Source organism: Zingiber officinale, unplaced genomic scaffold (genome assembly GCF_018446385.1).
Source record: "Zingiber officinale cultivar Zhangliang unplaced genomic scaffold, Zo_v1.1 ctg205, whole genome shotgun sequence".
Taxonomy (NCBI): Eukaryota; Viridiplantae; Streptophyta; class Magnoliopsida; order Zingiberales; family Zingiberaceae; genus Zingiber; species Zingiber officinale.
In genome coordinates, this window is record NW_024589888.1 from 1,624 (window position 1) to 26,928 (window position 25,305).

The following is a 25,305-nucleotide window of genomic DNA, read 5'->3' on the forward strand; positions in this document are numbered from 1 at the left end:
ACGATCATGTCCATTCCGAGTTCTTAGAACGCATCGAGTTGGCAACAATAGTATCCTGCCATACTGCTTCACCCAGATTTTCGAGACCAAGAACTAGTTCTTTACCTTCAGATGTAAACCCGCCACTTTCTCACCTTTCTCCGCATGATGTTCATCGTTGTCATGGAGGATGTCCTTCTAGCGAGCTTCATTTCGACGTGCCTTTTTCGAGTTCCAAGAACTTCCCAAAGTTCTTTAGCGTATAAACACTCGATGCGGCTGACCTCTCGAGGCTGTGAACATCAACAGTATGTTCTGCACTACTGTTGCATACCGACTCATTCCTCGCCCTTCTTCATTCAATCGCTTCTTTTTCTTTTCCATCTTTATTCATCGAGCTACAAAACCATATTTCATAATAAACCGAATTTCAAAACTGCTTTTAGAATACCTCCACGACGCCCAACATGGTTCTCCTCGAATTTCGTGGGACAACACTGGTCCGCCATCTGCTGCTCGATCGGTTAGTCCTCCCAAGCTACTGCCTCGATACCACTGGCTGTCCCTTCGAGGCCTGCAAGAGGGAGGGTGAATCGTCCTACAAAATAAAACTCAACCTTTCTGATTTCAACTATATAACGAACACTTGTAATAAATAAATAAAAGAGACTAAGTAAAGAAAAGCACACTTAGTTTTACTTGCTCGCAATCGTGATCATAATCCAAGGAACGAAGCTGACTATCCGATTCTCCTCCGCGAGTAGCCTCTTTACAACGCCGACAAAGACAAACGAAGAAAGAATGTAAGGACGTATGAATTGATTATGTTAGTTTTTCTAATCAGGCAAACCAAAGGCTATATTTATAAGATTGGCCGGGGCGCCTGGGGGTTCCGGCACTGGGGGATAAAACTTATCCCCAACGCTCGATCGAGCTCGACTCGATCTAGTCAAAACCTCGCCCGGCACGGAGGGTCCGGCCTGAGGTCCAGCAGACCCCAAAAGTCAACTCGTCGACTTTTTCCATCCGGCCGCCTCCGCTCGGGTTCAGCCTCGTCTTGTCGGGTCTTCTGCTCCGCCCACTAGCTTGGGTGATCTCGCCATCCGAAATAGGGCTCACCCAACCCATGTTCCGACCTTCTCCTCGGCAGCCTTCCTTCCTGCCGCCCTCGAACGCCAAGACGCTCTTCTCGCCCACCTGTACTCTTCCGCTGTCACCTTTCCTGACGCACCAAGCCCGCTGGCCTCTCCCGTGCTTCCTTCTCGCAGCTCCTGCCGACTGTGTTCCTAAGCTCCCGCACACTTAGACACAAGGGTTAAACAAACGCAGGACCTAACTTAGCTTGTTTGATCACATCAAAACACCTTGGGGTTCCAACAGTGTCTTCTAATGAAGACTTTGATTTCAACTCTGTGTGGGCAAATAACTCGTACAGTGGGTATTCATTCTGACCTAATGAAATCAGACCCAAAACTTGGATTCTTTTGGTCTTATTTAAGCTGCTATACAATGTTGTAAATGACAGTAGACGGTGGCGGTCATTGACCGCCTAAGCACCGCCTAGACGGTTGAATTTTTTATTATTTTTTATATATAATGTTATAAATAGTCATTATTCTTATATTTACTTTTAATAAAATATATTAATTAAAAATAAAAAAATTAATCTAAATATTTAAAAATAAAAAATAAAATAATTTTTAAAAATATGTATATTAAATTAATGGGATAATTTTATAATCTTTTATTAAGTTTATTTAAATTATCCCAATCATAGCTAGGAGTTGATTAAAATTATTAACCTAAAGTTTAATTAAACCGTGCACCTTGTTTTGGCCAAGCGAAGAGTCTGATGATGCGTCGAGCTCGGGCGAGCCCATCGCAAGCTCGGGTGACGTGTTTGGGCTAGCTCAATGCGTTCGAATGCGTCGCCAGGCTCACCCGACACGTTCGGACGTGTCGCAGACCAAGGGACGTGTCTGGGTCCGTCGTCGGGCTCGTGCGACACGTCCGAGCCCATCGCAGGGCTCATGCGATGCGTTCGAGCCCATCGCCGGTCTCGCGTGACGCGTCCAGGCCCATCGCAGGGTTGGGCGACGAGCATGTCATTGTGGTGCTTGGGCGATGCTTTTGGGACCATTGTCGAGCACGGATGATGCGTCTGGGTTCACACGACGCATCAGACTCGTAGTTGGGCCAGGCATCTCTTCCTAACGTGTCGCGATGGCAGCGGAGGTGGCAGTTCCCAGCGCGGTGATGATGGAAGGAGGTGAGTTACCCCTTAAAGCACCGCCTTTGCCTGAGGTGGTGCGGTTGATACCTGCCTATTGCCTAGGCAACCACCATTTAGAACACTGCTACTATAAAACGTGATCGACTGGTTTATCAATCTTTCTTTTCCTCAGACACCAACCTTGTACGCACTTGCTTATCTACCTCTACTCATGTGCTATTGATTGTGCCAAGAACATTTCTTGCTAGCAAAAGCAATCTGGTGGTCTGTTTTACTGGCCAAAACATGTATATATCCTTCTGGTTCAGTTTAGTTGTTTGATTCAAAATAGCAACTGTTATAACTTGACCTATGTTTATTACATATATAATATACCATTTGCTAGCTAAGTAATTTACTGTATCAAATTCTTACTTGTTGAATTATAATGTCAGTAATAGTAATGAAAGAGTGTTACTAAATTTGACAATAATTTTGGACTTAGATATTGCATATTTCAATCATTTCCCTTAATTTCAACCATGTTCACATAATAAATCTATGCTTCTTGACTTGTTCTATGGTCCAATTAGAATGCTAATACTATATGGCCAGTACAATAAAATATCATCAGTGGAACCAACAATTTGTTAGTGTAGTATTTAAAAGATGGAATATATAGGGAACTTAAAGATAGTTTTAAAATAGATCACTTAAATTTTAAATAATCAACTACAACAACCAAGTCTCCCACTAGGTGAGGTCGGCTATATGGATACTTTTACACCATTGAGTTTTATCTTCTACCATATCATCATCTATAAAAAAGATAGCCCGGTGCACGAAGCTTCTGCTATGCGGGGTCCCGAGGAAGGATCCATTGTACGCAGCCTTACCCTGTTTTTTGCAAGAGGTTGTTTCCAGGATTCGAACTCACCTTTTGATCACAAAGCAACAACTTTACCATATCATCATCTATACTTAAATAAATTTTATCTTGTTTTATTATTGCTAATCAAATTTTTTTTTTGTCTTCTTCTTCGTTTGATATGCATGTTTGTCATATTTTCACATCACCTAACTGTACATGCCCGTATCATTTTAAACGTGTCTCTCGAAGTTTCCTTTCAATAAATGCAATTCCGACTTTCTTTCTAATGTTCTCATTTCTTATTCTGTCTATCCTCATATGTCCACACATTCACCTTAACATCCTCATCTCTGCAACTCTCATCTTCTGCTCATGTGCTCGAGTCATAGCCCAACATTCAACTCCATATACCATAGCAGGTCTAATTGTGGTTTTGTAAAACTTTTCTTTAAGTTTTAAAGGTATTTTACGGTCACATAAAACACTCGCCGCTCTCCTCAAAGACATCTCTCTCAATCCTTTTATCGTTTTGTAAAAATGATCCTAAATATTTAAAGCATTCGGTTCAGGGTAACTCGTTACCTCCTATCTTAACAATTGTCTCATTACGTCTAATATTAATAAACTTAAATTCTATATATTCTGTCTTTATTCTACTAAGCCTAAAACCTTTCCCTTTAAGTGTTTCCCGCAAATATTCTAGTTTAGCATTTACTACTTCATGTGTTTCATTTACCAAAACAACATCATCTGCAAACAACATGCATCATGGTACTGTGTTTTGAAAGTGTGCAGTGAGTTTGTCCATAATTAGTGGAAAAAAATAGAGATTTAAGGATGATCCTTGATGTAATCCTATCTTTATTAGAAATGATTTAGTTATTCTGTCTAAAGTTTTTATTCTGGTTGTTACATCTTTGTACATATCCTTAATTAGTTCAATATATGTTTTGCTAACACATCTCTTTTCTAGAATTCTCCATATAATTTCTCTTAGGACTCTATCATAAGCTTTTTCTAAGTCCATGAATACCATGTGTAAATCTTATTTTTGCTCCCGATATTTTTCAATTAATTGTCTAAGAAGATGTATAACTTCTTTGGCGACCTTCCAAGCATGAATCCAAATTGATTTTTGGTCACCGAAGTCTCCTTCCTTAATCCTTTTTATATTAGTTTTTCCTAAAATTTCATGGTATAACTCATTAGTTTAATACCTCTATAATTTGCATAATTTTGTACGTCTTCCTTGTTCTTATATAAGGGAACTACAGTAGTTATCCTTTATTGATCAGACATTTTTTTCATTTTCAATATCATGTTAAATTAAGTCATTCAATACCTTGTTTCCTTAGGCACTTCCATACCTCTATTGAAATATCATCTGGTTCAACGACTTTTCCATTGTTCATCCCATTTAAAGCTTGTTCTACTTCTGAAGTTTGAATTTTACTATAAAAAATTAAATTTTTATGATCAATTGACCTACTTAAATTACCTAAGTTAAGTTGGTCACCTAAACCTTCATTAAAAAGTTGATGAAAATACCTCTTCCATCGCTCTTTTATTTCTCCATCATTTACTAGTAATCTAGTACATTCATCTTTAATACATTTTATTTAGATAAGATCTCTTGTCTTCCTTTCTCTCACTTTAGCTATTCTATAAATGTCTCTTTCCCTTTTTTTATCCAATTTTTGATATAATCGTTCAAAAGTTTCATTTTTTACTTCATTCACTACTTTCTTAGCTTATTTCTTGGCTATTGTATATTTTTCTAAGTTTTCCTCGTTCTTACAAATATATAATTCCTTATAGGTTATTCTTTTTTTCCTTCACTTTTTCTTGTACTTTCTCATTCACCACCAGGATTCTTTACTTAATGGTGCATGTCCCTTTTACTCACCGAGTGCATTCTTAGTTATTATTTTCAACTTTTATACCATCTTATCTCATATTGTATTAGAGTATTATATATTTCACATAATGTTTGTACTTGTACCTTCTCCTTAAATATATTTTGCTTTCCGTCCTTTAACTTCTACCACTTAATTTTAGGAGTCGTATATATTTTCCTTCTATTGATACTATGTTTGAGGCGCATATCCAACACTACTAACCTATATTGGGCAGTTAAGCTTTCTCCAAGGATAACCTTGTAATCTTTACAAATCTTTCTATCCTTCTTCCTAACCATAGGAAAGTTAATTTATGATTTATTATTTTCATTTTTAAACGTGACTAAATGTTCTTCTCTTTTTCTAAAAAATCGTATTAGCTAATATAAGGTCATATGTTATTGCAAAATCTAGCATAGTTTTTCTTTCCTCGTTTCTTGTTCCAAACCCATAACCTCCATTTACCCTCTCATATTCATCATTTTTCACTCCGACATGCCCATTTAGATCACCTCCTATTAAAATCATTTCATTTGGCGGAATATTTTGTAATATCTCATCTAAGTCGTCCTAAAACTTTGATTCGATAGCTTCATCTAATTTTACTTGTGGTATATATACACTAATTATGTTCATAGTTTCTTTTACCACTATTATCTGAAGGATTATAATTCTATCCCCTTTTCTAACTACTGCAACTTCATCCTTTAACGAACTATTTACAACAATACTCACTTCATTTCTTACTTTACTTTTTCTCGTGTATCATAATTTAATACCCGAGTTCTCTATCATCTTAGCCTTCTTGCCTCTCATTTTTGTTTCTTGTATACAAAAAATACTAATTCTTCTCCAAATCATCGTATCTACTACCTCCATTGATTTACCAGTGAGGGTTCCTATGTTCCATATTCCAAATCTTAAATTATCAGTTATCCTATCATATTTGTTTTTATCTAACTTATGGTGTGAGAATTCTTACCTATTTAACACTACACCCAAGTTTTTTTTTTTTGAGATATAGCTGTCCTTGCCGAAACGTTACAATCGGATCCTGCAACGCGAACTCTTGCATATTTAACACTACACTCGAGTTCTGGAGATGTAGCGGTTTTTGTCGAGACGTTACAGTCGGACCCTGCAACGCGTTCCTTCTGGGGAATAATATAGTATTAACACAATAGTTTAATGGATTCATTCATTGAATATTTATCATAGTTTTAATGTTGGTTGACAACCTAACGCAACCCTCCTCCTTTATCTGGACTTGGAATCGGCCATGACTGGTTCGTCATGGGCTTGGGACCTTCCTTTAGATAATCAAAGTTTCCAAAAAGTGTGCACTAGTGATATGTGGTCCACCCACATGAGATAGTGCATATACACTATTTTGGAAACATATGTGGGTAGTATTAAAAAAATGTTTATATTGATTAAAAGGACTGCATGTTATACAATAAAGAATATTGGTAAGGATACTTCCACATTGAGAAAAAAACAATTAATCAAACAATGTGAGACACATGAGCATGAAGTATAACAATCAAAAATAAAATACAGTGCAGAATAGATGAAATTTAAGATGCATATACATGGCATTTGAAGATTTAACAATTAAATGTTACAAAACATCAAATATAGTAGCTTAGGATTGTAAGTCATTTTTGGTTCAATTTAAACTAGTTCAAATGAATTAAAAAAATCAACTGCATATGCAAGGCCTTGTATTTGCAGCTACTATGCAACTCCCTTTCAAATCTTTCTAGCTGATCCATGAATTACATGGAATAATTTGCTGGCATTTTGCACATAACTCTTATTGTTACCATTTAATTTTGATTATTTTTTATATAAACTTCACAAAATGTTTCTTTTAACTTAGCTGTCTCACAGGAGCAGGAAGCTGTCTCTTAGCTGTCACCTAAAATAAATGCTTGATGCTTTGGAATGAATAGTCACTATATTTATGCAGATTTTACCATTCTAATCATGCTAGTACTCTGAATCTCTTATACTGTTAGGACTGAACATCAGTTAGCATTAAAAGAATAGTTCGTGCTCATAACTTATGTGTCTTTTTTCTTCTCTTCTTAGTTCCCCTAATCCTCCTTAATACCAGCAATATTCTAATTAAAGAAATGTGAAGGATTAGGATATTGTTGGAATATATTTGGTAGTATCTTCGTCAGACTGTAATAGCAGTTGTCGAGTTGGATATGGAAACACTAATTTTACTGTTTTGTTGTCAATATATTTTAACCAGGGAGTTCGTGGGGCTATGTAATGTTGCTCTATGTTTATCTTCAACTCTCGCGAATCATTGTTGTGGGGAGTTTGTATCCCTTTTTACAATACTTTGGCTATGGTATTACATGGAAAGAGTCCATAATTCTTATCTGGTCAGGATTGAGAGGGACTGTTGCATTGGCTTTGTCACTTTCTGTTAAAGTAAGTAGGTCCCTCTAAATGTTATCCATCTACAAGTTTTATTTACAGTCCTCTATGCAATATAACTACTGAACTTTCTTCTGAAACTACTACTCATATTAGAAGTCACTTTAAGCACTTTTCATAACTTTGCTATGACTGAAATTGTACTAGTTACTTTGCCATTCTTTTCAATCTTATTTATCAATTTGACAACAGAATGGTCTTGGGCCTTTGAATGGTATCTGTGACTGCATTTTTTTTCTGACAATTGATAAAGTCATGATTCAAGTATCAGGTAATATGGCCAAACGACAATGAACTAGAATGACCTGCCCAATTTAGCTTGAGGACAGGCCTGATTGAGAGTTCCTCACTGGTTCAGCTCATCTGAAGTGTCTGTAGTTTTTCCAAGTCACCTTAGTTTGACCAAAGGGACCACAATTAGACTGAAATATACCTTGATCAAGTAGCCCACCGTTTGTTTGAAGCACTACTGTGCCCCATGCAATCACCCAGGGTTCTAATGTGGATCCAGAGACAAATTGATTGTGAGGAAGCAAAATTCTAAGGAATGATTGAGCCAGAGTCAAAGACCAAAAGCTCTAGTCTCCATAAATATCAGTATTGGTACCCTTTTCACTATAGCATCAAGTCCTCTTTATAGGCCTCACGTTCAACTTCAAGCCTCCAAGTCATTACTAGAGGTGTCACGTGGCTCAACATGTGATGCTTCTATAACAATCCTATCATCTAATGAACTCTCCCTCTTGTCCATTGATTACCGCTTTATGTGCTAACTTGTAGTTGCCCTTGCTTTCTTCCTTAGGTTGAGCTCCTCTTCCCTTATGTGTGTGCTTAATTTTCCATGTGTATTCCTCAACAACAACAACAACAACCAAGCCTTATCCCACTAGGTGGGGTCGGTTATATGGATCTTTTTATGTCATTGAGCTCTATCTCCAACTATACCATCATCTATATTTAAATAAAGTTTATCTTAATTTATCGTGGCTAACCAAGTTTTTTTTTTGTCTTCCTCGTTTAATATATGTGTTTGTCATAGTTTCACATCACCTAACCGGAGCATTTATTGGTCGTTTAAGTACATGTCTGTACCATCTTAAACGTGTCTCTCGGAGTTTTTCCTCAATAGATGCAACTTCGACTTTTTCTCTAATGCTCTCATTTCTTATTCTATCCATTCTCGTATGTCCATGCATCTACCTTAACATCCTCATCTCTGCAACTCTCATCTTCTGCTCATGTGCTCAAGTCATAGCCCAACATTCAGCTCCATATAACATAGCAGGTCTAATTGCGGCTTCGTAAAATTTTCCTTTAAGTTTTAGAGGTACTTTACGGTCATATAAAACATCCGACGCTCTCCTCCATTTCAATCATCTTGCTTGTATTCTATATAAGACATCTCTTTCAATCTCTCCTCTCAGTTCCAGGCAACTCGTCGTCTCTTATCTTAATAATTGTCTCATTATATTTAATATTGCTAAACTTAAATTCTATATATTCTGTCTTTAGTCTACTAAGTCGTCTTTAGTCTACTAAGTCTAAAATCTTTCCTTTCTAGTGTTTCCCACAAAGTTTCTAGTTTAGCATTTATTCCTTCACGTGTTTCATCCATCAAAATAATATCATCTGCAAATAACATAAACCACGATACTGTGTCTTGAATATGTGCAGTGAGTTCGTCTATAATTAGTGTAAAAAAATAGGGACTTAAAGCTGGTCCTTGATATAACCTTATCTTTATTAGAAATGGTTCAGTTACTCCGCCTGAAGTCTTTACTTTACTCTAGTCATTACATTCTCGTACATATCCTTAATTAGTTCAATGTATGTTACGTTAACATCTCTCTTTTCTAGAATTCTCTATATAATATCTCTTGGGACTGTATCATAAGCTTTTTCTAAGTCAATGAATACAATGTGTAGATCTCGTTTTTGCTCCCGATATTTTTTTAATTAATTGTCTAAGAAGATGTATAGCTTCTATTGTCGACCTTCTAGGCATGAATCCAAATTGATTTTCGATCACCATGGTCACCTTCCTTAATCTTTTTTCTATTATTTTTTTTTCGAAGTTTCATGGCATGACTCATTAGTTTGATACTTCTTATATAAGGGAACTAGAATACTTATCTTCCATTGATCAGACATTTTTTTCATTTTCAATATCATGTTAAATAATTTTGTAAGTCATTCAATACCTTGTTTCCCTAGACATTTCTATACCTCTATCGGAATATCATCTGGTCTAACGGTTTTTCCATTGTACATCCCATTTAAACTTGTTCTACTTCTAAAGTTTGAACTCCACAATAAAAATTTAAATTTCTATACTCATTTGACTTACTTAAATTACCTAAGTTAAGTTGATCACCTAAACCTTCATTAAAAAGTTGAAAATACCTCTTCCATCGCTCTTTTATTTCTCCTCGTTTCCATGTGTATTCATGCTAGTAAATAATCTTATGACAATTATACAACCATCAATTACTCTCCCTATTATTATATTTTACACGATTCAAAATATTACCCTTGTGCTTCTACTAAATAGCCCACTTTGAGGAATTAGCCTATTAATCCTCTGTCTTATTTCCATAATAAACCCTTGCATGCCTATAAATTCAAGATCTTTGAGTAATTTTTTTTACCTTTCATCCTGTAATCCTTGTTTATCTTTCCTCATCAGTGTTCTAAATGACGGTCGAGGCGGCCTCCTAGGCGGGAGGCGGGCATCAACCGCACCGCCTTTGCCGAGGCAGTGCTTTAGGCGGCAACTCACTTTCTTCCACCATTGCCACACATAGAGTCGCCACTGTTGCCATTTCGCCACCGCGATACATTCGGATGCATGGCTTGGGCCCGACGATGAGTTCAGATGGTCGCGCGAGCCTGGAAACAATGTCTGGCCTGTGACGCGTTTGAACGCGTCATACAAGCCCGAACGTGTCGCCCGAGCTTGGCGATGGGTCGAGAAGCGTCGCTCGGGCCCAACGCTAGGTCTCAACATGTTGCTCAGGCCAATGACGCATCCAAACTCATCGTGCGGTCCCGACGATGTGTCAAACACTAAATAGAGTAAGTTGTAAGTCAGGATTTAATTAACTTACTTTATGTTAATAATTTTAATCAACTTCTAACTATGCTTGAGATAATTTAAATAGACTTAATTAAAACCTAATAAAATTATCCTATTAATTTAACCGGCTAAGCACTACCTAGGCACCGCCTAGGTGACCGAGGTGGTAGGCGGTCACTGACCGCCCCGCTACCGCCTGCTACCATTTACAACATTGTTCATTATCTCTTATGGTCTTATCTTCTTTCTCCAATTTTCATCTTGCTTCTTAAGTTTTACTTTTTGTGTCTTCATAAGTTTGGTAAGCACTTCTATCAAGTCCATACACACTTTATGCACACATTTGAAACATAATTCAAACATAATTTAAACCCTAAACATAAGTGAAATCTAACTTAAACTCTTTGCCAAACACATAAAAACCAATTGGTCAAATCCTTCCACTTTGGAGCATCATTGCATCACCACCTTAGGCTAAAATAATTTTTTTTGTATGGTTGCGGTATGATTTGTTATACTTTAAGAATAAGACTGTTGGGTCGATAAGAAACAACACATAAAATAGATAATGCAATAAAAATTAAAATGTTAAGATTGTTGTGTGAGGTTTCTAAAAGGATATACTAAAAGATGCTAATATTTGAGATGAATTAGGTATAGTTTTAATATATAAAAATGCTAAAAATATAAGGTAAGATGATTTAGATTGTTCTAAGGCGATTGATACATTTTTTTAATTAGAAGAGTCAAATTGTTTAGAGTAGAACCCATGCAAAAAGTAGAGAGACTAAAGAAAATTTTACTAGGTGTAATAAAATATAGTTTAGTTATTACTAGCGATATAGCCTTTACATTTAGATTAATTAAGGAATAAAATGCATGTAGTAGACTTTAAATAGTTTGATGATGATGATGAACAGGGTTTGAAATCTCGAGCCATATTGAAGTTTCAGCTTTTGACTGTAATGACAATTTTGATATTGTGTTCAAGTGTCAATGCATGATGCTAGTACAGAATTGGATGTGAAGCAAGGAGGATGATGAAAAAAAAAGAGAAAAGACAATTAAACACGGGAGCACAACCAAGTGTAAAAGTATTTTATTGGTGTTTTGAACTATAACTGGAATGCTATCATTATAACACCATGTTGTGTTGACATGCAATACGCTTTGTCATACATTGAAATATTTTGACATATTATAGCATGACACGATGAATTTAGATGAGTTTTACTTATTTAGTCCACTTTCACTTAACTTCTTTACTTTGATAAGATTATTGTTAATTGAATTTTAAAAAATTATTCATTTTTACTCCAATGCATGTTGAGAAGTATTATTTGTAATTGTACTTTTCTTACTTATAAAATAATAACTATTGTGCATGTTATGGCATGTTAAGTGATGTATCGTGTTAGCACGACACAATATTTATTCACCTAATCAACACAGGTGACATAAAAGAGATTATTTGCATTGGCTAGTATCGGATTTTAGTTAATTACTAGAACAATATATTTCAACCGTGTTGCCATCTCATACTATGATTATTATCTTGAACTGGTCCAACTCAATTCTTAAATTGGTTGTATTGGATGATTTGGTCTGATCATAAAACATTGATGTAATCCAAGGTGCATTGTAAGTCATACTTACAGAGATAGTAGCCTTCTAGCCCTACCAATTACCTTGAGTAAAGCATTGCTTTGGATGGTGTGGCTCAGCCCCATGACAAACCGACACTTTAGTTGGCCTAAACATTATGTTAGACCTCTGTAAAATGGTTCCCATCCTAAAATATCAAGCTTTTTTCTGATGCATGTAGTTATCCAGTAACTCAAACACTGTGACATTGTTACTGATTAGGAATGGGCACCACGTGTTAAGTCGGATAGAGACGGTTTAATGAAGAATGGAGGGTTCTAAATTAATGATAGAGAAAATAGATGAATAAAAAATTGCACACTAAAGGGGGGAAAAAATAAAGACTTTGATCTTGGTTTTAACTAGGTCATTATCAGTATGTTTACATTCCATATGTCTATACCTCAAGACTCTAAAAACACCCATGCCAGCCTGCTATAACTTGCTGGTCATAGGCCACATTTTGACTTTTGGGATTAATGCGCTTTTCAGTCCTATGCATAAGTCATTCTGTGAGTTGCCTTGAATGGATAATTATTTATTTGCTACTTGAAAAGGATTATCATCTCTTTGGATGCTAATGTAACACTTTTCTTTTGCTATTCTTCAGCGTGACAGTGACAACTTGAATCAAACAATTCTCACACAAGAGATAGGGATCCTGGTATGTTTTTTAGAGTTGCTATATTTAAATGTGCCAACAAAATTACCTGAAATATGATATTGTTTGTTTGATGCAGTTTCTATTCTTTACTGGCGGGGTTGTTTTGTTGACATTAATTGTGAATGGATCAACTGTACAATTCTTGCTTCATTATCTAGGCATGGATAAGCTCTCGACAGAAAAGGTTAGTACTTATATTAGTATCAATCATAATCATTTTCTATGCGAGTTATTACTTTGGACGGTCAAGTGAATCTAGCAATTTTTTGATATATTGTTAAAATTTATAACTCACACGCATTAGACCGGTTGGGTTTTTTTCTTTTTGGCTTGGCCAATTTTTATTGTCTTTGATAAGACGAATCAAAATAAACCCTTTCACAAGAGAATGTAACTAAATATTTGTTAGGAGTTTTAACTATAGCCTTCCCGGTTCCTTCATCATTTCCTTAATTTCTAGGCTTTTTTATTTTGGTATAGATTGAACAGGATGAATGTCTTTTATGCAACACAATTTAGCTAAAGAAAGTTTACAGTTTTCACATTATTGCTGGTTCCTTTACAATCTCTGTCTAAGTTCATTTTGTTATGTCACCTTGCAGATTCGCGTACTAAACTATGCAAGATATGAAATGCGGAACAAGGCCTTAGAATCTTTTGGTGATTTTAGAGATGATGAAGAACTTGGGCCTGCTGATTGGCCCACTATCATTAGGCATATCACATGCTTAAATAACTTGGATGAAGGTCAAATACACCCCCATAATGTTGGGGAGGGTGAGTCTTACTTGCAGACAATGAACCTGAGGGACATTCGTGTGCGTTTTCTGAATGGTAAGCTGCTTGTAAAATATGTGTATAATTAGTATATACTAGGACTATCAAGTTGGTCATTTTTCTTCTTTAGCATGCATGGTCAGCACCTTGCACATGTATGTGTTGGCCATTAAGTGTTAGACAACATAACATCAACATGTTATGCTAGAAGCTTAATGAAATGTCAGGCGCAACATTTTATTGGCACACATCCATTTTGATGAGGTAATTCAGGCAGAACACCATTTTCAAAAATAAATAAATAAATAAGTAAAACACAGGGTGAACATTCTTCCTGTTCTAACAACATGCAACAAAATTAAAAAAAAAAAAAAAATTAAAAGTTTTATGTACATTGAAGAGAAACTTAGAAGGTGTTGCTTAGAAGGTGTTGCACTTTTTGTTTATGAATATCATCTATAAGTGGTTTTGAGATTAAACATACATCACTCATTACAAGTTGGAAGTTGCATTCTCAATGAAGTAAATTTGTTGACAATACTTGGATACATCTGACAAAGGCCATATAATGCCCTAGCAATCAGTAAGTTGAATCAGATTGGATGAGCTAAAACAAACAGTAAGTTGAATCAGATTGGATGAGCGAAAACAAACAGCAATTTGTTTGTCATTATCAAAATAATTTTATGACAACTAATGAAGCTTAATCTTGGAGCATGATTAGCGTTTACTAAAAGTATTTTGGCTTTTTTTTTTCTTGCCTAGGTTGAATCTTATTTAAGATTCACTGAGAAAATGGCTCCAAGTGCTTTTTGTCTAGACACTTGCATATGGACTACTTATGGTGTGTGAGGATACCAAAATCCAAATGTGAAATTTGTCCAACTTATAACCTAAATGATATTGTGATTTGTGTTGAGGGTGGATTAAGATGGATATAGTTTGATAAGGAGGATAGACCGGGAGATAGAGTTTGATTCTTAGGAATAATTATTCTATTCTATGTAAATTTCCATGGAGTTATAATTTATTCCCCTTGTTCAAAAGTAGGAAAAATAAATCGTAAATTGATTTTCTAACGTGGAAAAAGGGATAAAAAATAGTCAAATTGCAAAAGTAATCCTTAGCGAAAGTTTAAACACCCAATATAGGTTGATGGTGTTGGATACGTGTGTCAAGCATGGTATCAATAGAAAGAAAACGTGCATGACTTCTAGGATCAAGTGTGTAAGTTAAAGGATGGAAAACAAAGTATCTCTATGGAAAGGGTAGGAGCACAAATATTAGGAGAAATACTTGACAACTCTAATACAACATAGAATAAGATGACATCAAATTTGAAAATGATGGTCAAAAGCGTACTTGGTGAGTCAAGAGGACTGATATCAATGTATAAAGTATCTTGATGGTGGAATGAGGAAGGAAAAAGTGACAACAACAAACAACCTATAAGTTATTGTACACTTTTAAGAAAAAAAAGCATATAATAGTAAAAAAAAGAGGCCAAGAAAGTAGTGAGTGAAACGAAGAATGAAGCTTCCGAATGCTCGATACAAAATAAGGGGAAGGAGACTTTTATAGAATAGTTAAAGTGAAAGAGAGGAAAACATGGAATCTTACCCAAATAAGATGCATTAAAAATGTTTCCAATAGAGTACTAATGAAGGATGAGGAAATAATGGAGTGATGAAAGAGATATTTTCATCAACTCTTAATAAAGGTTTAAGTGAGAAACTTAGCTTAAGAAATTTAAATAGGTTAGAGGAGTATAGAATTTTAAATATTTATCGAAAAATTTAAATTTCAAAAGTAGAGCAAACATTAAATAGAATGCAAAACGAAAAAATGGTAAACAAAGGAGACAATTGTATGAATTATAGGGGCATTAAGCTAATAAGTTATATTATGTAACTTTAGGAAAAAGTGATAAAAAAAAATTAAGGAGATCGAGGTGACTTAAAATCAATTTGGATTCATGCCTGAAAGGTTAATGATATATCTTCTCATACAACTAGTTGGAAAGTATCATAAAAGGAAGCAAGACTTACACATGATATTCATTAACCTAGAAAAAATTTATAACAAAATCTAAGGAAAATTATATGAGGAATTCTATAAAAGAAAAGTGTTAGTATAGTGTATATTGGAATAATTAATGATATATATAAGGATATAATGAGAAGAATGAATACTCTAAGCGAATTAATCGAAGTCTTTCCTATAGAGATCGGGTTACATTAAGGATAAATTTTAACTCTATATCTTTTTACACTAATCATGGATGAGCTCACTCGACACATCTAAGACATATTACCATATTGCATGTTGTTTACAGATAACATTGTTTTGGTTGATAATATACGTGAAAGAATAAATGCCAAGCTCGAATCTTGGTGGGAAACATTGAAAGTTAAATTTTTTAAGGTTAGTAGAGTAAAAATAGAACATATGGAATATAAGTTTAGTAGTATTAAACGTAATTAGGTGATTGTTAAGATGGGAGATGATGTGTTAAATTGAGAGCTTTAAATATCTTGGATTGTTTTTGCAAAAGGATTGAATGTTGATATAGATGTTTTACATAGGCTATAATTAGGATGACTAAAATGGAGGACTTCAAGTGTTCTGTGTAATTGTAAAGTACTTCTAAAGCTTAAATGTAAGTTTTATAAAACAACGATTAGACCTGCTATACTATATAAAGTTGAATATTGGGCTACGAATCGAGCACATGAGTATAAGATGAAAATTGCAGAGATGAGAATGTTAAGATGGATATATGGACATAAGAGGATGGATATGATAAGAAATGAAAATATTAGAAAGAAAGTCAGGGTTGTATTGTTGAGGAAAAACTCCGAGTGACATCTTTAAGATGGTACTAGCAATCGTGCACACACGTTGCGTGAGCTAGGCCTCTTATATCAGGTGGGGCAATGCAAGGAGAGATCTAAGGAAAGAAGAATTAACCTATAGAAAATAGTTTTAATTTTTTAGTATTGGCCCTACTTTTATTTTTTTTAGTGGGACAAGACTCTAATATTTTTATAATTTTATACCAAAGCTATACGTGGTTCTACCCCTGGTTACATGTATAATATAATACATGAACGCATGCGGGTAACGGACTCTCCTTTATAAAAAATTAATTTAATTTTTTATATATCAGATATAAATTGGGTAAGAGTGCGTCAGACCCATGCAATAGTGTAATGCTAGGGTGATGCTCGAGAATCCCAGCACCAAACTACTATAACGGACTTCCCCTTAATAAAAAAAATTAATTTACTATCATACTTGATTTTAGCCAAAAATCCTAGAAAAGTATGTTTTCTAACATCGCCGGCCCAAGGTATTTATAGAAGCTTTCCTGCTCACAGTGTGTCAATTCTAAGATGTGAGACTAAAGAAAACTCTAGATTTTTAATTAATTAATAATACACTAAGCTGAGTCTCGATCTTTAGATCCCTGATTAATAATGAGAAAAATTTCCAATAATACGCCGCAGCTGAGTCTCAAACTCTAGATCAATGATTGATTAATGAAAAAATTCCACACCACAGCTGAATCTTAAACTTTAGATCCCTGATTGATGCGTTTGTAGAAATTACTAATAAACCTTGAAATTATTTTTAGCGTGAAAAGAAAAAAGGACATTAACGTACTTTCATTTTGGGCTTCACCAAAATTAGTTAGTAAAGGGGGCAAATTTTTAATAAAATAGTAAGATGAACATGTAATTAGGTGGCCAATAAATACTCCAGTTAGACTATGTGAAAGCATGACAAATACACAAATTAATCAAGGAAGAAAGTAACCAAAGAAGACTTGGTTGGTAATGATAAAATAAGATTTAGTAGAGGATTGAGCTCAAAGTCATAGGAGGATCTATATAGCTGACTCCACTTTAAATAGAGGTTTGGTTGTTGTTGTTGTTGTTTGCTTAGTTCTTTCATTTTCTACATTTTTTGAGAACTCAATTCTATATCTCAATTGTAAATGTGAAAAATACCACTCCTTGTTGATTTTCAAGCTTGTCACTATGTAAGGACCTAAATGTATGGTATGTTTCAGGTGTTCAGGCTGCTTATTGGGGAATGCTTGATGAGGGAAGAATAACACAGTTTACAGCAAACCTCTTGATGCAGTCTGTCGATGAAGCTATGGATTTGGTAGCAAGTGCTCCTCTATCTGATTGGAAGGGTTTAAAATCCAGTGTTCATTTCCCAAAGTATTATAGATTCCTTCATATGAGAAGATTTCCACGGAGGCTGGTCACATATTTCACCGTGGAACGGTTGGAGTCTGCATGCTATATATGTGCAGCTTTTCTTCGTGCCCATAGAATGGCCAGGAGGCAACTTCATGATTTTCTTGGTACATTACTCGCCACTTTATGTGCATATCATTGTTTTTGGCTTATCTTTGTGCTATGAATAATCAGTTCAGAACTTGCTTCATAAACTAGTTCATGAATATTAAAAATGATATCTATGAGTCTGCTACACAATTTATCAGAGATGAAAAATTGTAGAATACTAGCAGTCAAGGTTTGCAATATAATTTTGTGCATGGGTTTCTATCGTTGCATAGAATGGTACAGTTTTGGACACTGTATTGTGGTTGACACCCAACATGCTGAAAATGTGCCGAGATAACTTTAAATGAGTTTTTACTTTTTTCTACTTAGTTTATTTCATTCAATAAACTTGAGGAAAATTAGATGAGTTTTCCTCTTTTAATATCCATCTTTATGTTTCAGGTATTTCCTTTAATGAATTTGATAGTGAATTCAATACTAAAATTATTATACCATAGTATATCTATACTCGACATATTTCTGCACATGTTAAAAGGTGCTAAGATGAATTCAAATGGATTTTGCTCATTTAATGATCGGCACTTAGATCGACCCCACCTAGTGAGATAAGGCTTGGTTGTTGTTGTTGTTGTAATGATTTGTACTTAGATTTTCTACTTTTGAAAATAAAATAATATCAATTAAGTAGGTATATTAAAAATGAATTATTAATTTTTTTACTTCAATGCAAGTTAAGTTGAATTGAGGTGAATTTTACTACTTAAATCTTCTTCCACTAAACTTTACTTTTTAAATAATTATTAGCAATTAGATTATCAATTGAATTAAAATTTTAAAACAACTAGCTACAAAAAATAACAAACATAATTAATTTAATTGAATTATAATTTTAGAGCAGCAAATACCAAAAATTACAAATATTAGCTTGATAAGCTCTGGTGTGTGTCAATGCATGCTAAAGTATGTCGAGTGTTGGCACTAATGCAATACTCATTGGTACAAACAGCAACACTAGCATAGAAGAGATTCTTAACGGCACAGACATCAGTTTTTTAGAATCTTGACTTTATTTTATAACTCTAGTTATAGATGGTTTGCCTGACTACTTGTGACACTTTTACTGAAAGTTCTTCCCTCACCAGGTGAGAGTGTAATTGCTACTGCTGTCATCAATGAAAGCAATGAAGAAGGTGAGGAAGCTAGAAAATTTTTGGAAGATGTTCGCTTAGCATTTCCCCAGGTATGTAACTTCTAAGTGCATTCCTTGAAGAATCATACTTCTGTTGGAGATGTTTAGGCTGACATTATAACAATTAGCACGTTTATCCTTTGTTTCAGGGACAAGTTGAGATAGTTAATAATGCCACACATGTTTTGTTTGTTCTCCTATTAGTTGAATAAAGTCTGAATTGCTGTAACATTTTTCAGAAAAATGGAATGAAAACTTTTAATTGTCTCTGATGACTATGCACTTCATGCTCTTCTCAAACAAATTTGTCTTGCTTCTAGGTCCTCCGTGTTGTCAAGACAAGACAAGTAACATATTCTATACTGAAACATCTGAGTGAATATGTGCAAAATCTTGAGGAAGTTGGACTACTGGAAGACAAGGAGACTTTTCATCTATATGATGCTCTGCAGGTAGCTGAAAATCCCCGTCTCACATTGGCGAAATTTCCATCCTTCAAAATTCCTTGGTTCTTCACATATGCAATGCTAATTCTACTGACTTTGCAGACTGACCTCAAAAAGCTCCTAAGAAATCCACCTATGGTTGAAATGCCGAAAATCGGTGAGCTGTTAAGTTCCCATCCTTTGCTTGGCGCATTACCCTCTAATATCCGTGAGCCTCTTGAAAATTCAACCAAGGAAACAATAAAACTACATGGTGTAAACTTGTATAAAGAGGGTTTGAAGCCCACTGGAATATGGCTCATATCAATTGGAGTAGTTAAGGTTAGATCCAAAGTCCTCCATGTGCTATGCTTTAGTTAAGCTCTTCTTTTCACTTCAACTGTATCTTGGTATTTAATAATGTTTATCTCCTCAGTGGACCAGTAAGAAGTTGACAAACGAGCATGCATTGCATCCAACCTTCTCACATGGAACTACTTTGGGATTATACGAAGTGCTAATTGGAAAGCCATATATTTGTGACATGGTTACTGACTCTGTTGTCCATTGTTTTTTCATTGACTCTGAAAAGATACTCTCACTACTAAGATCAGATCCAGCTATTGAAGATTTTCTTTGGCAGGTATACTATTATACACTATATCTCATGTTTCTCTTTATTTGTTACTACAGTACTACTACAGTTTAGCTTCGTTGACAACCAGGTATGTCGCTAGAATTAAAATTTCCTCTTCAGAGTAATTTCTAGTCATGTAATATTAGGTAGTATAAATATTTAATGAGAATGTGATTGATGTAGTTGCCAGTTGAACTACACTTTGCAATCATGATCTACTGATAATAATTGAATGAAAAACGTGTTTATTGTTAAGCATTTTAGTTCCTTATGTTTGAACTTTCAAGTTACTCGAGTTCATGCATCCCTTTCTATATTTTTACAATTTGATGTTTACTTTGCAGGAAAGTGTTATAGTTGTTGCTAAAACCATACTTCCACAAATATTTGAGAAAATGACAATGCAAGAATTGAGGAGTCTTATTGCTGAAAGATCAAGGATGAACGTATACATAAGAGGAGAAGTAGTAGAAATCAGACCAAGGTCTGTTGGTTTTTTATTAGATGGGTTTCTAAAGACTCAAGATTCAACTGAACAGTTGATAACATCCCCAGCTGCATTACTTCCCTTAAACGTGGAACAAAGCTCTATTGGTTTAGAGTCATCAGGTATTACATTCCTTTTATGTGTGTTAAAGTTTATTGGCAAACTATTTATCCCAAAAGCTCAAGCCAATAGGAAAGGAACCAATTTACATTTATATTTACAATAGACCACTGCAGTTGTCTATATAGGATGTAGAGCCTTCAAGACAATGGGATGCAGAGCCTTCAATATCATGTTTTTAATACTAAGTAGGATTTGAATCTTAGACCTCCAGTTGTCTATATGGGATGTAGAACCTTCAATATGCTCCCTAAACCACTTAATCCAAAAGCTCTAGTTATTAGGAAAAACATCAATTTATATTAATATTTAATTTATAATGGAAGCCGACCCCACCTAGTGGGAAAAGGCTTGGTTGTTGTTGTATTTAATTTATAATGGACTATTGCATTTGTCCATGTGGAACCAATGAACATGGAGCCCCTTAACCCCCTTAGTGTTGGGCGAGTAGAGAAGAGTGGAAAAGGCAACTGTCTGTGCAAGGAGAGACAGGAGGGAGAGGAAAGTGTTGTGCGAGCAAAAAAGAGAGGGAAAAGGAGAGAGAGTCATGACTCACGACAACAACTCTCATGGCTCATGCAGTGGCAGTTGTCCTGACTCTGAGTGGCAAAGGCGGCTGCTTGTGCAAGCAGAGACAAGAGGGAGAGAAAGATTAAGAGAGAGAGCTTCTGAAGGAGGAGAGGCCGATAGTGGCTATGGGCAGGGTAGGGTGGCAAGTAGAAAAGGGCATGAGACAGTGAGTGGTGTTGTGAGAAGAATAGATGAATCAAGAGGAAGAGGGGGAATACATGGAGAGAGAAAGAGGGAGGAGTTTATATAATTCCCTATTAAAAACTAAGGTAACTCAATTTAATGCACTTGAACTTGACTTTCCCAAATATGAATTTGGTTTTAACCTAAGCTTGTTAAAATGAGTCCAGATCTCAATCCGAACCTATGTGATCCTCTCACCTTGTCTACACAATGGATCCAAATTCAGTTGGACTTCAACTCAACCTTTCAAAATCTAAAATATTGGTCCAATCAACTTATTTTGTCGTCTTAAAAGTTAAAAAATAATTTTAAATGTGAATATTTAAATATGATAAAATTCGATAGCTGACACCATTTTTGGATTATTTGTGAGACCATGGGCTTGGAGAGAGTAATTTTTTTTAAAAAAAAAAAAATGCTCTTATCTGTTGTTGAACATTACAATGCTAAGAATGTGTGTCTGTACCTTGTACCTTGTGCCTTGCCTAGTTAAAACCACATTTTATTAGAATGTGTGATCTCAATTCTTGGTGTAACTAGTCAATGTAAATACAAGTAGCTTAAATCAATTGGATAAGTTATTTTTTATCTATATCAATAATCTCTTATCGTACCGAACGACACATTTAAAATTATTGTTCTAATAAATTATCATGTGACCTAGAGGTCACGGGTTCAAGTCTCGTTAATAACCTCTTCAAAGCAGGGTAAGGCTGCATGCAATAGATTCTTCCTCGCATTTGTGGGATCCTCATGCACCGGGCTACTCTTTTAATAAATGATCAAAATTCAAAACTACTTGCCATTTGCCAAATAGTATTGTGTCATACTAACATCCAAACCTCTCTTGATAGGCTACGTATAAAGCATGTCAAGATGAATTGAAATAATACTTGTTATTTTTCTTAACTTTTGTTAATGGAATTCAATGTCAAAATTGTATTATTTCATATGGGAGCTAAGAATATAGATGTGATCTTTCCTTATTTTTTTTTCATCTCCTTCTTCCCTGTCAAATTCTCCACTAGCACCATATATCGAAACACTGATATGGTATGATATAATACTGAAATAGTTTTGTTCCAATCAAATTTTGGAACTTCGATACAACTCGAAATTTTGGACCTTGGTAGCCGTAACGTCATTAATATTTATTTTCTTGGTTGGGCTTAAGCCAATTAAATTTTGATGAATTCAAGGATTGTCTCAATGAGTAATCTATAGATATTTCTATTATAATTTTGAGTTTTTTGCACAGGTCAGGCATATTCCTGGCAAAAATAACAAAGAAAATTTCATAGAATTTTGTCTGTTTTGTGGAAATAAAACAAATAGATTTAAGGGCCTTGGTCCAAATTTTTATTATTCACCTGTTATAAATGGGCAAATTGTACTTTTTTGTTTTCTGATATTTATATTTATAAAAGTAATGTGATTAGGAATTGAGAATTTATATCAAATAAGGTCCCATTGTTGAGATGATGGTATCAATTGTTATTTGATTTAATTCAATAACATTGGTGAATTAAGATAAATGGAAAGAGAGGGATTTGAATCCTTGGTAAACAAAAGTCTACGTAGCAGTTCCAATGCTACACCTTGAAAAACTCTGTCATCTCTCCTACATGATCTTATTATTGACTAGAAACCCAGTGAATAGTGAATAACAAGTCATTCATATTATTGCACTACAAGTGCGACTGATCCATTTGTTCATCTGCTGGTTGATCAGGCTGCATGAGTCTGTAGTAGGAAAAGAACTTCCAGTTCATAATTTGTTAAAACGAAAGTCTATGAAATCATAAAATTGATTTATGCATTTGCGTATACATTGCAAGTTGCTTGTGTCTAATTGTCCTGTAGTTTGATTACAAAGAGACGAGTTATACAACAGCTAAGATACAGCTTAGAAACAGTTTATTTTTGCATAAATGGGGGATTGGACTATGAATCTATGAGAAAATACTGGAAACAGTTTTTGAGCATTATTTGAACTGTGTTTTCATTTTATTATTATTCCCAAGTTCATTCAGGATTTGTCATGTTTCCCTTTCAATAACTGTCGCTTGCTGCAAGCAAATATTTCTTTCATCATTCTTAGTTTTGGAGCTAACCTTTTGAGTTGCTTCATTTGATTGCAGGCGTGAACAATCTCAGCTTTTGTCATTCTGCCTCTGGCTATCAGGTAGAAACAAGGGCTAGGATGATCTTTTTTGACCTTGCTATGTCAGAGACTGAGGTTTCTCTTTCAAAGAGAACTGCTTCATGGATTTCTCAATCTGGTGAACCCCATAGAACTCTAAGTAAGGAGCATGTCGGTTTGCTCAGCTGGCCAGAGAATTTGTTCAAGGGGAGAGGAGATCATCAGAATCCTAAAGAATCCGCCAAGCAAACAACTAGTTTATCAGCCCGAGCAATGGAACTAAGCATTTACGGGAGCTTGGTCTGTGAATCTATAAGCCAACACCATTTTTTCTCCTTACAAGTAATAAACAATTTCACAATCAAATTGAATGTTCTTCAATGCAGGCCAATATCCCAAGAAGCCATTGCAGAAATGACCTGTTGGGTTCATCAGTGAATCATTCACTCAGCCTGTCACACCCTAGCATTCCATTGCGATTGGTAAACGATACCAGAACTCTTGTGTCTGTTCAATCAGAGGGCGGTAGCCTCAAAAACAGGCTAGCTCCAACAGGATCCGCTAGCAGATTGGGTGCAGACCCTGCATTACCAATCAGAAACCGGAGGAACCCGGAGGATGGCGAAGATAACTCCAGTGATGAATCAGGAGGTGAGGAAGTCATTGTCAGGATTGATTCCCTCAGTAATCTATCCTTCTGCCAGACATCTGAAACTTCAAATGCTCAAAATAGGTAAAGTATGACAAGTACTTGCTCCTAAATGTTTGTGTGTATTATATATTGTTTACACCTCCAAACACACCTTGTATATCCTTCATAAGAGCAAAATGCACTTTGCTCTCTCCCTAAACTTGAGATCATGAAATAAGTATTTCCAAGTACTTTATCATGTTTGTTGTTCCCTCACTTGTCACCTTAGTCACCGTGATTTACCTTCTTTGTGATGGTCCTGGGGTTGGCTGACTATCGGAGGCGCTGGGGGCGAGCGCTTCGCCTTTTTGCCACTTGTTTGTTGTTCCCTCAAGGAACAGTTCTGACAATGATTTTGCTTTTCTTTAATTGCAAATTTTTTCCTTTCACTTTGATAAACTGTGGGTCTATCTTTCCTGTTATCTTATTATGTACTTGTAATTATTTAATTAATCTATTATTTCAAATGGTTGAATTAAGACAGTGTGATTTGTTTCATCTTAAAATGTTTATTATGTGGCTCTTTAGATTTTGGACGGTCAATGAATGTATTTATCTCTTATAGTCAATGAATATTTTTAATGTAGATAATTACATGGACAAGACATTGAATTTGGAGCTTGCCATTATATATGTATATTTAAAACTATTCTCTCTATTAAGAAGTTTTGGTTAATGTTAATAATATCCTTGTTATTTATTCTCCCCGTCTCCATTTTACTTGTCTATATTCAAGTAATCCGAGCTTAATAGTAGGTTATATTTGTGTTCTTAAATTACCAAACTAAGACTTAACAAGACAAGATTGATTTAGCATTCCTATGAGTATTGCATGGACAAGATTATAGTTAAGAAACCAAAGCGTAGAGACTTGAGTTGTGGACCTGAAAACATATAAATTGGCAGTATTAAAGGGGTAGCCTGATGCATGAAATTCTTGATAGTGTGAGGTTTGGGGAAAGT

General features: G+C 35.1%; 1 protein-coding gene and 1 pseudogene across 1 annotated transcript; one reads left to right on the forward strand and one right to left on the reverse strand.

The window, feature by feature from the left end:
- Positions 1 to 2,202: 2,202 nt before the first annotated feature.
- On the forward strand, positions 2,203 to 24,558 carry LOC122036749 (sodium/hydrogen exchanger 7-like). The gene is made up of 13 exons (XM_042596155.1): positions 2,203 to 2,248; positions 7,224 to 7,408; positions 12,745 to 12,798; positions 12,875 to 12,982; positions 13,401 to 13,632; positions 17,651 to 17,953; positions 19,040 to 19,137; positions 19,407 to 19,538; positions 19,635 to 19,853; positions 19,948 to 20,154; positions 20,493 to 20,757; positions 23,650 to 23,951; positions 24,038 to 24,558. Exons 1-13 carry the CDS (start codon positions 2,203 to 2,205, stop codon positions 24,386 to 24,388), a joined length of 2,502 nt encoding a protein of 833 aa, XP_042452089.1. The 3' UTR covers positions 24,389 to 24,558.
- Positions 16,757 to 16,903, reverse strand: LOC122036755 (annotated as a pseudogene).
- Positions 24,559 to 25,305: the final 747 nt, after the last annotated feature.

What these genes read in the sequence shown, in the direction of transcription:
- LOC122036749 (XM_042596155.1), top strand. Translation starts at nt 2,203, where the DNA reads ATGGCAGCGGAGGTGGCAGTTCCCAGCGCGGTGATGATGGAAGGAG. An exon ending in TCGTGTGCGTTTTCTGAATG is followed by an intron (nt 13,633 to 17,650) that starts GTAAGCTGCTTG and finishes GGTATGTTTCAG; the next exon opens with GTGTTCAGGCTGCTTATTGG. An exon ending in TTGAAGATTTTCTTTGGCAG is followed by an intron (nt 20,155 to 20,492) that starts GTATACTATTAT and finishes TTTACTTTGCAG; the next exon opens with GAAAGTGTTATAGTTGTTGC.